We start from the raw sequence: 15,742 nt of genomic DNA on the forward strand, positions 1-15,742 counted from the left end.
AACAGGATCTTTCAACATTGCCCAGGCTGACTTTGAACTCCTGGTCTAAAGTAATCCTCCCTGCTCAGGCTCCTGCGTAGCTGGGACTGCAGGTGTGTTCCACCATGCCCAGCTTGATTTTATCTTAATTTTTTCTATTTCGTGAAACTCTAGATAACCTCTTATAGGATTCAACATTGACTTTTATTAATAAAAGACAAAATGCTAATTGGACTACCCTTTTGTATAAGTTTTTAGCTAACTGATATTTGCAGGTGTAGTCAGCTTCCTAAGTCTCTCATTGCCTATCGCAAGTGGTGATCACTTCTTTCTTCCAAAAGGTAAACAAAGTTAGAATGTGTTTCATTAGTCAATTAGAAATTGACGCATATCATGGGTCAGTGATATACACTCTGGGCAGGGCTTCATTAAGCTTGTTTTCAGAACACACATTGAGTGTGTTCTGACCATCTAATTTGATATGATCTCAGCCTCTTGGCTTCCTTTCCTCAACCTCCCTATCCAATGCCTTGTAGTCAATATTTTCAACTGGGAGAGAGAAACTAAAACCTGTCCTGTTAATTAACTATTAGCCCTCCTAAAATAGTCAACTATTCTAGGAAGGGTAATAATGCAAACACAAGTTCTCTCTCCTCTCCTATGAAGGCCATTTTGGGGAAAGAGCTTAAGAAGCAGTGTCTCTGGGTTAGCACCCTTCCTCCCTCTACTTCTCTGGTCCTGGTTTTCTATTTCTATTCTATTTATCTTATTACATTTTTCCTTTATCATAAGTCACCTCAACTTCTTTTAGAAGAAAAAGTTGGATGTAAATAAATTCAACACACAAAAGATATTCTTCAGTAAATACCTTCCTCCAAAAGCTTGATTTGAAACATCTCAGAAGGAGATGCTTATGTCTTTAGTGGAAGAGAAAGTAGAAATGTACTGACCAGCGGAAAGAAAGAGATCAGACAGCTTGATATCATCCTACCCATTGAGGATCAATGACATAGACAGTTGAATTATGGACAAAAAGCAAACATCACAGCTCTGGTGGTACATAAGGACCATAGGACTGTGAACACTCACCACAGTTTTCCTCATCTGAGTTATCTCCACAGTCATTTTGCCCGTCACACTGCCAACGAAGAGGGATGCAGTGGTGATTTTTACAGCGGAAATCCCCCACAGGATGGCATGTCCTCTCCTCTGCAAAGCAGTCATTGCAAAGACTTCATAAACCATTGGCAGAGAAATGCACAAAGTAGTATTGGCTTCCTTGTGAGACAGTCTGAGAATTGTATTAGCACACTCTTGAAGCTCCCAAAGAGAGGAATGCCAGCAACATTCATGGTCAACATTCCCTCTTTTAGCTACCCTGAGCCTATCCTACCACTTGAAACTCGATCCATTCCCGTTGGTAGAAACCGTGCAAAGAATGAAATGGTATCTGGTTTGTAATTTGCAACAAAGGCCTGGTATGGGAGGCTAAAATGATGCCATAATAAATAAATATTTTGATCATATTATCTTCAGTCAATTGGACTCAGTGTTCTTAAAAGAATTTAGTATCTTCCTTACTTCTCTTCCAACTAAACCCAACACACATACTCCAGATGCTTTGGTTTCAAGTTAGACTATGACTAATCTTCACAAATTCCATTAATTTATCTGGCTTTCCCATGTTACCAGAGAGACTACAGATGTCCAATAGATAACAGGGAAAATCAGAGAGACATTCAGAATATGAAAATCCCCAAATAAGAAATATCCTAATTTGGAAATATCCTTTTTAGAGATAGATACCAAGTCTTTTCTCTAACCCCTTTCCACCAATTTCAACCAATTTATAAAATTAGAGAAACAATTTAAACTTGTCAAGTATGAATAAGGATTCTACATTTGGAAGAAATTACACAAGTTTCTAACATCTTAATAACGTCTTCCTCAATGACAGCATGACTTAAAATGCTACAAATTAAATACCCCTGGTAACCCTGCAAAATGCTACAAAAATGTAACATGTTATTAGAAGAATCAACCATTTTTTTACAGAGGTAAACAAAGAAAAGATGACATGGGAAATACACTCTCATCTCTCATCTAATAAATGGCGCTTGACATGTGCACTTTCTTATCCCTCCCTCCACTCCCCTGTGGCCCCTCCTACCACAGCCTTGCTCATCACTGTTGTCCCTGCAGTCGTCTACACCATTGCACACGGCCCACTTTGGGATGCAGCGGTAATTTGTTTTGCAGCTGAATTCTGTGAAGTTGTCACAGAGATGGGCAGAGCTCACTGAAAAGGGAGGAGGCATCAAAGTCAGAACTGAAGGTACAAGAAAGCACCTTTCCATTGTCACATTGAGGTTGTGGTACTGAGGAATAACAATGACCATCTTACCAAGCAAATCACCTCTGGCAATATGTGTCTGTTTTAGATGTGATCTGTTTACCATGAGCAGAAAAATAGTCCTAAGTTTTCTCAATATCTCAGCACCACTCATTTGTTTTACAGTACAATTTTGTGGGTGGGGTTGGGGAAGGACAGGGTTTGAAGTAAAAAACCTGGGTTGAAGTATTAGGTCTGACATTAAACAGTAATGTAACCATCCACTTAATGTGAACCTCAGTTTCCTCATCTGTAGAATGGAATTGGTTCACACCCACCTTCCCTACCTCATAACATTTCTCTGTGGCTCAAGTGAGAAAGCAGTAGATATATAAAATGTAAGTTCTTGGTATCATATTCTGGTTGGTTAGACATTCTATGTATCAAAAGGAGGTATTAGCCACTTCAGAAACAGAGTCTGGTTCCACCTGCAAGCCACAGAGCTATACTCTGACTTGCAGTGCCAGAGTTTGCAGGGAGTGCCAAGGGGGAGCATCCCATCAGCTGAAAAATAAAGCTCCATGTCCTCTCTCAGTCCCCATGGAAGTTTCCTCGTGTCTCCCTGCTCTGGTCATGCCTTGGTCCTCCCATAGGAACTTACTGCATTCTTCAATGGGCTCATCCGAGTGGTCTCCACAATCATTATCCACATCACACTTCCAGGCCTGCGGGATGCAGCGGCCATTAGCACACCGAAACTGGCCCGGCCGGCAGGTCCTGCTGGCACAGTGGGAACTGTCTTCATCTGAGTTATCCTCACAGTCGTTAAATGTGTCACACTGCCAGGATTCTGGGATGCAACGTTTGTTGGCGCACTGCCATTCATTGGAGTCACAGTGGTGATTCTCTGAGAGCAGGGACATTTGGTTATCAGCTTGGAAGGCATCAAGAATGAAAGCTCCTAATTGACATCAGTGAATCCTGGATAGCAGGATCATGATTTCTTTTTAGAGGACTTATTTCCTAATGTACTTATCAATCAGTACTACTACATGGAGCACTTCTTCTTTTGACTGTTACTGTCTCCCAAATTCTTAAATATCTCTTTATTGCATACAGACTTAAGAGATAAGAACTGAACACCCTGACCTGTTAAGCATACCTTCCTCTGTCCCTATTCTCCTACTGGAAAATAGTCTTCAAACTTTGTGTTTGTTACTGTTATTGATGTGTTGTTTTTAGTTTGGGGGAATTTTATTTTGTGCCTATTTGATTATTTATTTATTTTCTTGAGACCAAGTGAGTGCAGTGACACGATCTCGGCTCACTGCAGCCTCAACCTCCCAGGATCAAGCTATTCTTCTACTGCAGCCTCCCAAGTAGCTGGGATTACAGGCACATGCCACCATGCCAGGCTAATTTTTTGTATTTTTTGTAGAGACAGGCTTTTGCCATGTTGCCTAGGCTGGTGTTGGACTCCTGGGCTCAAGCGATCGACCTGCCTCAGCCTCCCAAAGTGTTGGGATTACAGGCATGAGCCACCGTGCTCAGTCTCCTTTTTTTTTTTTTTTTTTTTTTGCCTTTTAAATGGAAACATAAATAAATATGACAACTGAGAGTCCCTGTTAAAAATGGGGGTGGAAACCTCTCATTTCCTCCTCAACGTTAGCTCTCAAAGGGCATTCAATGCCCAGCACATGGTGAAGAGCCACCAGTAGAGACAACTGATTGTCTACTTCAACCATTTGCCTTGTAAAAACCTTAAGATTTCTAAAAAAAAAAAAAACTTCATAAAAATAGAAAAAGGGTGGAGTCTGAGTTTCCTTCTAGGACTTTGAACTGGTTTTTAGTTCATGATATTCAGGAAATACCCACAGAATCATGATCGTGTACAATCAACATAGAAGTTGGAAAAAGAGGCATAAAGCAATTCAACACACCACAAAGAAGACGGTCTTCATCAGACCCATCAGGGCAATTTTGGTGAGCATTGCATAAAGTCTGTGGGCTGGTGCAGTTGCCGTCATTGCACTGGAACTGTCCCAGTCGGCAGAAGCGCTGCGGGCAAAGCGCCAGTTCATCAGAGCCATCTGAGCAGTCTTTCTGTCCATCACATTTCCACCAGATAGGAATGCACCTGCACAGAGAACATACAGCACTTCTTTAGCAAAGCACCAGGGGCAACAGTTATCTGGAGAGAAGGAGTCAACACTGAATTCCAAGAAATGACATGCATGAGCTCTCTCGTGGCCCTAGAAGAGGATCAATTAAATCTCAGTTACAATGGTGCATTTTCAGAGAAAACATAACTTGGCAAGATAGAACAGGTTTCTTAAGATCCAAATACAAACTGAAAATGTGCTCTTAATATGATGAATAAATTTCTTCCACAAAAAAAAAAACAATAAATAAATAAAGAGTGGGTGTTTTGAGCTGTGTTCTAGGAGCAGTGATTGGTTGAGATTGTCTGCCAGGGTGATATAAAAGTATTGTTTGGGAAGTTGGAGGGCAATAAAAACTGTTGAGGGTCTTCCTCACGATAAATGTATGCTAGATTCTTAATCTCAGATATCTTATTTAATCACTACAATCATCTACCTCTGCATCTTAGATGCTATGATCTGCATTAATGCCTCTCTCCATGCCACTCTCTAACTCAGGTCCCCTAGTTATCAATGGGCCTGTGGACATTGTTAAGAAAATAATCTGTGGCCATGTTTCATAGCAAACACGAATGATCAAAAATGGATTTGAATGTGTAACCCTGGATCCCCTAGCATAGGCAGCTAAGGAGCTAGGCCGGCATAGACATGGAAAAGACAGTGAAATTCTATTACTTCTAGGGACAATTTTTCAGTATGTACTTATATACACTCTGGCTCCAATACTTAGGACAATTAGAAATGAGAAATATATGGTTTGCTTCCTTTCTATGAAAGTTTGCATATATAGGCATAACAGTTTGGTTAGCAAGCTCCTTCTATTCATGGAAAATAGTATCTGAAGTTGGAGGCTGAGAGTCTTGCTGTGTTCCACATGAACCAAGTTAATTAACCAAAATCTTGTCTCATTAGAAAACTCCCATCCCTTGGAGCTTTGAAGGTCAATGTCTGTCCACGGGCTAGAGAGGCACTGAGGAGAGGGGAAAGAGAGCCTTACTTTTCATTGTTAGCGCACAGGAACTGGGTGCTGGAGCACATGGGCATGCAGTAGGTGCTGCCACTCAGCTGAAGGGTGCGGAAGTCATCTGGACACTCGCAAGTGAACCCTTTTCCTCCTGGCTTGATGAGGCAGAGATGAGAACAGCCACCATTGTTGGTACCACAGGGATTGCTCACTAGTGGAAAAGGAAGAAAATACATGTTCATTTGCTTAAAGAGAGTATCAAGCACAGATTAGCTGATTACACATCTTGACATTAAACTCATCACCTCTTAGAGAGTAAAAAAAAACTATCCTAGATTTATGATTTTCCCAAAAGTTCCTAAATAAAACAGATGATAGAGTTATACAAGCAACAACCCTGTGCTTTAAGAAAGCTCATTTATATGCTACCAGAAGTGAGCTATACCCACTGGTGTTTCTGACTAGAAAAGATGTGTTTCTCCAAGTCCTGGGAAAGCAGGCAGTAAACTTAGCTTATGTTCATTTGCCTAGACGTAGGTTAAAGTTTTAATTTCCAACAGATGCTATATTCATTCCCTCATTCTAAGTATACAGGTAACAAGTTTGGCCAAAAATAATGTGGATGAATAAACTGAGCAGCATCTTTACTAATTTTCCTGGTCACCACTTTGAGGTGAATATTTACTTGAACTTCTAATAAAAATGATATGAAGAATATTAACTTCCAGAAAGAAATACTAAATTTCTTTATTTTGCTAATTCTCATTTTTCGTTAATTCCAAGTTTATCATATGTTTTAGCAAGACATCACAACAAAGCAGACCCACAAAAACCAGTCTATCCCCAAATATATTTCAGACCTTTATCTTTATTTCAGACTCTAAATCATAAAGTTGCTTTAATTGCATAAAAGGAATATAAGTTCACAATCAAATAAAAACAAGTTCTCTTACTTAAAAAACACTAAAACGCACTGCTCTTGACATTATCTTCCAGAAGATAAGAATAATATCTAATTTATACACAATACAATATCATATGCATTTATTTAGTATTTAGTATTTAGGGCTGAAATGCTATATTTTTAATTCCTTTAAAATACTTCAGTCCTCCCATAGAAATAGATGAAATAAATATGGCAACATGATAACTGTTAAATCTTATCAAAAACAAAGGAAAAAAAAAGATGATCTTGAAGAATTGAGAGAGTTTTAAGAAAAAGAAGAGTTCTAGGTAGTCTTTCCCAGGGGAAGGGGGATAAACTCCAAAGATATTTGCCTACTGTCAACTTTCAGCATATGCTTTGAAGAAAACACTAACAAGTACAACAAACTCTTTGTAAATCACGAAGTTCATGCTTAAAGACAATCATGACATGCACATAACCCAAGGCAACCTTGCCAAACCCCTCAATCACCTACTCACCAATGGGCTGCCTATATGGATGGTACACATGGATGTCAAATGGTCTGTGCGTTGTGTTCACCAGTGTCTGTCTATTTGATCCGTCATATTTGTTTCCCTTTTCCACTGTCCTTGTATTCCAATCTGTCCAATAAATAGTGTCTTCAAAAATGGTAATAGCGAAAGGGTGAGGCAGTGCCCCATCATACACCGTGTGTCGATGGTGGCCCTCCAAATCAGAGTACCTGCAGCAGTAAGCAGAAACAGTTACGTGATGAAGGTAATTCCTCTCCTCTAATGTCTTGCAGGATAAAAGAATTCACAAACCAATAAAATTCTACCTCCTAGAGATAATATAAGTTCAGATCCTCAAAACTCCTAGTCTTTAATTAAAACAAAAACTAAACTTAAAGGATGAATTCGAATTGAACAAAAGATGTAGAAGTGAAAAAGCAATACTTAACAGACTAGGAATAGTGTCAGGAGTTTAAATAATCACTAATTCCTAACCTCAGCTGCTTTCCTGCGGATGAAGCTGTTATAGCTGTTGTAGGTTTATGGCCTCTCATAGTGATGTTCCTCATTAAGCACCCTTTTGATATCCTGGGGTGAACACCATTCTTGTTTCTTCCAACACCATTGGAAGAAATCAGAAGATAGCAATATTATACTGGAATTCTACCTTCTCATTAACATTCCGGAGGGGACGCTATTCTAGGAGATAGTTGCGTTCTCAGTATAACCTGAGGGGAACAGGCCTGCAGGGTTAACTTTGCAAACACCAGCAGGACATTTATTATTAATCGTGCCATGGCACCATTAGCGAATACTTTTACAGATGAATAAACCTCCAGAGAAGGTTCTCCGATTTCAAGATGTTACAAAGGATCCACAGCCAAATTTCCAAGTCCTCTCAGTTCCAAGGGCTTTCATTACTGTGGGTCTATATCAGAAATCATTTCTAAAATAGTGAAAATTTAATATTTTAAAAATTTGGAACAGATCCTAAAACTCAAACAGGAGATAGAACAAGCTAGCAAGTAAAAAACCTGATAATGTTAGCCATGCAATGTTAAAAATATTTCCCAAAATATAATTTATCGTAACTTATAAAAGTCATAGGAAAACTTGAAGATGTGCTTGGCCTTTGTTGATAAGGATGCAGGTAAATGACCAGAAATTAGTCACCATCTGATTTATTTATCTTTTATTTATCTAGAGATAGTCTGACTCTGTTGCCCAAGCTGGAGTACAGTTGTGCAGTGTTGGCTCACTGCAACCTCCTCCTCCTGGGTTCAAGTGATCCTCCCACCTCAGTCTCCTGAGTAGCTGGGACAGGCAGGTGCCGCCACATCCCGCTAATTTTTGTAATTTTTGTACAGACAGGGTTTCATCATGTTGCCCAAGCTAGTCTTGAACTCCTGAGTTCATGCAATCTGCCCTGCTCAGCCTCCCAAAGAGCTGGGACTATAAGTGTGAGCCACTGCACCTAGCCACCATCTGTTTTTCTAAAACATCATAGACCAGAAAGTAGTCCTGAGACCTTCCCTTCCAGTTCATCTGTAATCTCTGTAGAGAGATCTCAGATGTCTCTATGAGTACTTTTTATCAAGAGTAGAACTACACAGCTGGGCGCAGTGGCTCATGCCTGTAATCCCAGCACTTAGGGAGGCAGAGGCAGGCAGATCACCTGAGGTCGGGAGTTCGAGACCAGCTGACCAACATGGAGAAACCCTGTCTCTACTAAAAATACAAAATTAGCCAGGCGTGGTGGTGCACGCCTGTAATACCAGCTCCTCAGGAGACTGAGGCAGGAGAATTGCTTGAACCCAGGAGGCAGAGGTTGCGGTGAGCCGAGATCACGCCATTGCACTTCAGCCTGGGCAACAAGAGCGAATCTCCATCTCAAAAAAAAAAAGTAAGAGTAGAACTACAGGCACAGCTCCAGTGATGTGTTGGTGCATCCCAAGATGTACAAGGAAGCAGTTGGATGCTCTATAAAAATCTATTGCTTTATGCGTCTATGAAATATATTTCTGAACACAGGCATTGCTACCTCTCCAAGAGGTAACCAATTTAACATGGCTCATGAATATTAAAGTTTCCTTTATTCCCAGATCACAGTGCCTCATATTATGATTTGACTTTTAGACTAAAATCTACTGCCTAAATTTTATAATCCATCTACGTAAATAATCTATATTAGACTTTATCAAAAAGTGAACAGAATATTGTGTAACTAGAAAATTCCTTTTTTCATCTGTAATGCTCCTGGAAACACTGTCTAAATGTATGCTGAGTGACACCTACTAAGCTTTCAAGACCAAGAATAATCTATAGGACCCAAAGAACAACAAATGTCAGTTAGAAAGTTGTTGAAGCTTCTTTGAACATCTTTATGCTTCTACTAATTCAATATAGGATTGTATGGAAAGCTAATTCAGCTCTTTGATGTGCCTTTTAAGAGAGGATACACACACTGTGGGAAGGGCTAAGGGTATTACCATCAGCATATCACATCAAAATGGTATAAGTAAACTAGAAATAATATTGTACTGCTTCTAATTAAAGTTAGTCTCTACCCTAAGAGTGAGTTAGTATCTGCTACGGTAAATTCTGCAATGAGAATGCTAAAGGCTACCTTAGTGTAGCAAATGAACCAGTTCAACAAGAGAAAGTACTTGGATTGATTAATTATGCCTGCCATGAGCACAGGAAGAAAGAGCACTAGCGGGTATGCCAGGTATTCCTTCTTTTTCAGTGGCATGTCCCCAGAGAGTATGGTGTTAGAGAACTTCAAACTTTACTACACTGACTTTGGCAGCAAAATAAATATAACAGAAGAAAGGAATTTCTAAAAATAAAATTAAAAATTTGAAATAGTTCTACTGAATGAATGGCATTTCCATGCTTTTGAGTGCAACAGGCTGTTCCTGGATCGTTATCCATAAATGCTTATGCAGAAGACATTACTATGGTCCACCTAGGCCATAACTAGCAAAATTCAATATGGGTATTGTTGATTAATTTTTGATTAATAATGTGTATCATCTTTTTACAATGAGTATTTTTTATTAAACAGTATATTTAACACACTTAAAAAATTATCCTATTACCAGAAAGATGTAAATGCCTTATCATATTGGATTAATGTTAACAGACTCTACTGCCACCTAAAACACTGCACTGCACTTAACCATAAATGTGCCAAAGTATTTTAGGGAAAGTTTTCCAGATCCTTTTATTCTTTTCCTTTTCTCAAATACCAAAATTTATTAATCATATATTTCATAGGGGAGAGCAAATTAAAGAGATAAAAAAAATTAAGATGAGTTGCACACTGAGCTGACTACCATGGGGAGAGATTATTAGCCCCATTTTCTAGATGAAAAAAACAATAAGAAGTGAAAACACCAGGTCATAAACCCTGATCCATATGATTTAAAAGTTCACCCTCTTTCTACTGCACCATACCATAGAGCTCAGCAGTTTTAGTTAGAAGTGTGACTTCCTCCGAATGACTTCCAACAGACAGGCCAGTTAGACAATAGAGGGGACTAATAGACTGGAATCACAAGCTGTGATGTTTGAAATAAACAGTTACACAATTGTTTTATGCTTTTCTATGTACATACTCTATGTAACCCAGGTGGGCATCTGCCCAGTAGAGTAGATCATTGGTGTAATCAATGGTGATGCCATTAGGCCACTCTAACTTGGTGGAGATAATCACAGACTTGTTGGTTCCATCCATGCCTACTCTCCCAATGTATGCGCGGTGACCCCAGTCTGCCCAGTAGAGGTACCTGTCAGGGCAAACACAAAGGGTCAGTCCCTGATGCCAAAAGAGGTCAGTAGCCAAAATACACACCTTTTCTCCATTTAGAGAAATGGAGTCTGCATTCTGTAGAGCCCCTCAGAAAAGAAAGAGAGCTAACAGCAGATAATCTAAAAAAGAAAAAGGAAGGGGACAATGTACAGAAAATGCTCACAAATAAACATAATTAACTGGATTTCAGTGGCTTTGACTTCGAGAGTCCAGTAAAGAAATCGGTTTTCTGAAACCACAGTTTTCTTTGCATGCAGCCAAAATACAGGACTTGAAAAGTGCAAAAGTGTGTCAGGGCAAAGAAAACAGAACAGCTGATGATGATGATTTGAAGAAGCCATGCTTCTACTCATTACACTAAACAATTTACCAAGTAGGAAAAGCAGAAGACAAACCCCAGCAAGACATTGGCCTTGAGATAGTTACATGAACAGCCTTTTTGGTAACAGAGGCGGAAGAAGGAGGTGAAAGAAAAGCCCAGGATTGCAGGGAGACAATACCCATATTGAGGGTGAAGGGCAAGTCCTCTGGGATTATCAAAGCAGAAGGTGTTGTTGGCATCCACACAGTGCTGGGCCAGCATGCGGCGGTGTCCACCATTGAGGTCAGAGACAAAGAGGCCATCCAGGCGGGCATCCAACCAGTAGAGCTTTCTAAAATGGAGAGCCAGGAGTTAACCAATACAGTCACTTTGTGAAATGGTACATATTTAGCCACCCAGTTTCCTATCCAAGCTACTTGAGAATCACAGACAGTTGTTAGAAGTCACCTTTCTTCAGGCAAATGAGGGCAGGGGAAAACAGGAAGTTTGTCTTCCTGCAGTGAGGCAACAGAGGGTGCAAGGCTGTGCGCAATAATTCCCACTTTAAGGTGGTGTCATGTAGAAAATACTGGGGACACACTTCATTCGACGGGTCTGGTTTTACTTTCCTCATGCAGCATAAGGCACCCTCTCCAGGCAGTGCAAAGGCTTAGCAGAACAGGGAAGCAGAGGTGAGTATCATGAATTACAGTTTAAATGGTGGAGTCAAGGAAACACACTTGTCTAAGTGTGTCACTGAAAATGCACAGAGAAACTCTGAATTATGACATTCTTAAGATAAAGATTATGACATCCTTAGGATAAAGAGACATCCCTGCCTCTGTCAGACAGGCTGTCAAAATGAGTTTCTTAACCTGAGACACGTTTCACTTAATCAAACCTAAGAAGCTTTAGAAACATATTAGGATCTGTTAGAAACTGCTACCTCAAGGACATTTCTGTTATAAATGTATTTTTATCCAATAAAATGTATTTTTCTTATAAGGTAAGTGTTCTTAACCCAAGGTCTTTACCCAGAATCAGGGAAGCCAGCTTTGGTGATCTGTGTACTTTCTAAAGGGGCCCAGGGCTTTCACCAGAGTCTTATAGTATCCATAACCTTCCAAAGGGTTAAATGCACCTATAATGAGAAGGTCATTTAGGATTTGATAATCAATTCCAACCGGAAGGAGAATGCAGGAGAATGATTTCCCTTTCAAAAGACCTGAATGCCTCTTTGCAATAAGTACGCCCTTAACCATTCGTGCTGGATATCTGAATAGTTAGGATAGCAGCATCGCTTCAGGCTTCAGCAAGAAGGAATGAGTATCCATATATGTACAAGCCTTGCCAGTTAATTCACTTGGGTAAATGAGTAAATCCTGATGAATGAGATGGCTACAATCTTGGATTCCATCATTGTAGACACTAAGAACAGTGAGAATAATAGTAGCTAATTATTGAACACTTGTTAAATGCCAGGCCTTAGACCAGGGACTTTTTAAAACATTATATTATTTCAGATCACAACAGGCTTAGAAGGAGTTGCTATTATTATTCTTTTCGTATTATTATTCCTGTTGCTGTTACCATTCAAGTCCTGGCAGACTGGCTACCCCATAGGGCACTCTACTCTGTTGAGCTTACTGCTTTCCCATTAATTTCTCTTTATTCCACAGTCAAAAGACATCCTGTGAACAGATTCTTCTCAAGAAAACATGGAGAAGATATTCCATCTCCACTACTGGAAAAATTAAGATAACTGAGAGCCAACAGTATCTTCCAATGTGCATAATGGTGGTTTAAAAAGTTATGTCAAATGCAAGGGCTTTGGAAACCAAACACCCTAGTGCTGACAGCAGAAATATTTATTAATATTGGAGAAAAAAATTGTTTCTAATTTCAGTGTAGCTAGTATCTTAGGACTGCCCCCTACCAATGTAAATGTAACTGGGCTCCATTCTGCCTTTGTGTTTTCAGGAACACTGAGCCTGGTTGTGCACCCTCCTGGACTTTCAAGAAAAGTTTACCCTACCCTCACCCAGACTTTCTTGCCCATCTTCCTCACATGTATTTAATTCTCTTCTGATAAAGAACACACCTAGATAGAGACGAAATAGCTGAAATCCAAGAGAAATGTCATTCTAGCAGTTTCTGAGAGAGAGGGCTGAATGACAATGTCTTACAGTTCAAATATTATTTTTTCTGCAGTGGAACAAAGGATGGTGACAAGAACAGTACCATGCTCAGTTCTGTTCCTGGAAATCATTAATCACTATATTTTTTGACATGTAGGATACGTAAAACAGGAACTGATACATACAATAGGAATGCTTAGTCAATGTTTCATTCATTATTCAGCAAGCACTCAGCACCTATGTCAGGCCAGCTACTGGTCAGGGAGAACTGGGAAGCCAACTGTCCCCACCCATTTTAGGATCTTTACCCTTAAGGGAGTCAAATATGAGGATGTGGGGAAGAGCCCTCTGGAGGTCTGGGCTGACTGCAACAAGAATCTTTACAGCATACATCTTTACAGTGCCTGCAGATTGATGTCTATTGACCACAAAGCCAATTAGTTTATGCTGCCAAGAATCTGATAGATTTGATATTCAATAGAGATGTTAAGAAGTGTGTTTGATCTGGTAGTTTAGTTAAAATATCACTGGCCTGCCTTAAAGACTGTCAGTTTCCATAAGGGCAATCTCAAAACAAGAGTCTCATGTTAGCCATTCTCCAGTTTTCATGCCCAGCCCATGCTGGGAATGACTAGTATTGGTTGTTTTTTTTGTTTTGTTTGTTTTGTTTTTTTTGAGAAAGGGTCTCACTCTGTTACTCAGGCTGGAGTGCCATGCATGTTCTCGGTCCCTGCAACCTCCATCTCCTGGGCTTAAGGGATCCTCCTACCTCAGCCTCATGAGTAGCTGGGACTACAGACGTACACCACCTTTCCTGGCTAATTTTTTCATTTTTCATAGAGACAGATTTCGCCATGTTGCCCAGGCTGGTCTTGAACTTCTGGGCTCAAGCGATCCTCTCACCTCAGCCTCCCAAAGTTCTGAGATTACAGGCGTGAGCCACTGCCTCCGGCCAATGACAAGTATTGTAAGCAAGCCTATGTACTTCAGGAGAGCAAGGGCCATGTCTGCCTTGTTCCCCTCAAACCCCTGCTGCTTGTCATCATGCTGGGCATGTAGGAGGGACTCAGGAAGTAATGACTGAATGCACCAATGAATGCATGAATCGTCCCTTCATATCATCTCCAGTTAAGTGAATGGCCAGCAACAGTGAACTCTCTTCCCTTGCAATTCCACTTTCCATAAAAATGATACTATAAATTTTTAAAATAATTAGATATTCTGTTCTGTATCTATCATTTGAATATCAGATACAAAGCAGAAAATAAACCTACAGAAACATTAAATGTATCTGCATATTAACCCAAGTTGAAAAATTAATTTCCTATCAAGATGAAAACATGGTTAGAATTTTTTAATTTTTAACTTTTAAAAAGCTCATCAGTGTTTTCTTACCTGGAAACCCAGTCTACAGCCAGACTTTCTGCAGCTGGTAGTCTGTGGTTTATGATTGTCTCCTTGTTTGTCTTATTCAGAAACATTCTCTCAACGACTTGCCTCTGTGTGTCAATCCAATACAATCTCTTTTCTACTCGGTCAAAATCTAATGCCACAACATTGCCCAGTCCTTCCAAGATGAGGGAGTAAAAATAGCCATCTATAGTTAAATTTCTCAAATAGTAACGGTTGCTAAAAATGAGATAGGGTTCGATGTTACTGTTTTGCCGGCAGGTCTTTCCATCTGGTTCTCGGAGGTAGCCTGGGGCACACTTACAGATGTAGGAGCCTATTACATTCTCACACTTCTGGCTACAGACAAAAGGCATCTCTGTGCATTCATCAATATCAACACAAGTCCGCTTGTCAGACATGAGCTTGTAACCAGGACGACAGGAACAATAGAAACTGGTTAAGGTGTCTGTGCAGTTGTGATCGCAGCCACTGATTGAAGGGTCATGGCATTCATTAATGCCTGTAGGTAAAAAGCAGTTCTTAGAGATCCTAAAATATCAACGACCAACTCACTATAATGGTTCAAAGTCAACTTTTCTACTAAACAGTGCCAATTCTTAATGAATCATGCTAAGACAGACAACAAAGACTTCCAAAGACTGTGGATTATTGAAAAGTCACTATTTTTCAACTTCCTCACCAACTTACTCCTTCATCAGTGGTTTCAACAACCAATACAGGAGAAATGAGAAAGAAGAGGAGAAGAAAAGAGCCTGGCCAGTGTGCTGGTCAAACAGGGCTCAGGAAAAATTTTCTAAATGCTCTGATTTGTAGCATGTTCCAGTGTGACTGTTCACACCATGGTCAAGCTCAAGCTTCCAGTGTGACATCACTGAACATGGAACCACAAAGAAATACACACATTTGCCTCTCACGAGATGGCATGAGCTCAACACTAGGTGCAACACAACACTACACGTCCCTCTGGCTGGTCCTGTAACACATGGGCAACCTCACCCAAAAATGATCTACAGAGGGAGGACAGCAAGTTCTTATTAGTTCTCTACTCATCAAGGAGCAATAGATTAAAACTTCATGCATTGCAAAATCCATTATCCAAATATCAGGCCAAGCTCTTCCACTAGTTCACTGTACACCCCCAAACAATTCGTTTCCCATCTATGGGCTACAGTCTTATTATCTGCAAAGAGAACAGGGTACAGAAGATCACTAGTACTCCT

At 40.0% G+C, this 15,742-nt stretch overlaps 1 protein-coding gene across 2 annotated transcripts in view; it reads right to left on the reverse strand.

Annotated features, from left to right (window-relative positions):
• LRP2 (LDL receptor related protein 2) overlaps positions 1–15,742 on the reverse strand; it is a 225,542-nt gene that overhangs the window by 42,909 nt on the left and 166,891 nt on the right. For both annotated transcript variants that reach the window (XM_031008678.3, XM_055379127.2), the window contains 9 exons: positions 14,505–15,021; positions 11,171–11,323; positions 10,477–10,647; positions 6,863–7,086; positions 5,471–5,648; positions 4,252–4,448; positions 2,973–3,218; positions 2,150–2,278; positions 1,069–1,188 (listed from right to left, as the gene is read on the reverse strand). In XM_031008678.3, coding sequence (XP_030864538.2) covers positions 1,069–1,188; positions 2,150–2,278; positions 2,973–3,218; positions 4,252–4,448; positions 5,471–5,648; positions 6,863–7,086; positions 10,477–10,647; positions 11,171–11,323; positions 14,505–15,021 — 1,935 coding nt within the window. The remainder of the gene's footprint in view (positions 1–1,068; positions 1,189–2,149; positions 2,279–2,972; positions 3,219–4,251; positions 4,449–5,470; positions 5,649–6,862; positions 7,087–10,476; positions 10,648–11,170; positions 11,324–14,504; positions 15,022–15,742) is intronic.

Source organism: Gorilla gorilla, chromosome 11, assembly GCF_029281585.2.
Source record: "Gorilla gorilla gorilla isolate KB3781 chromosome 11, NHGRI_mGorGor1-v2.1_pri, whole genome shotgun sequence".
Lineage (NCBI taxonomy): Eukaryota > Metazoa > Chordata > Mammalia > Primates > Hominidae > Gorilla > Gorilla gorilla.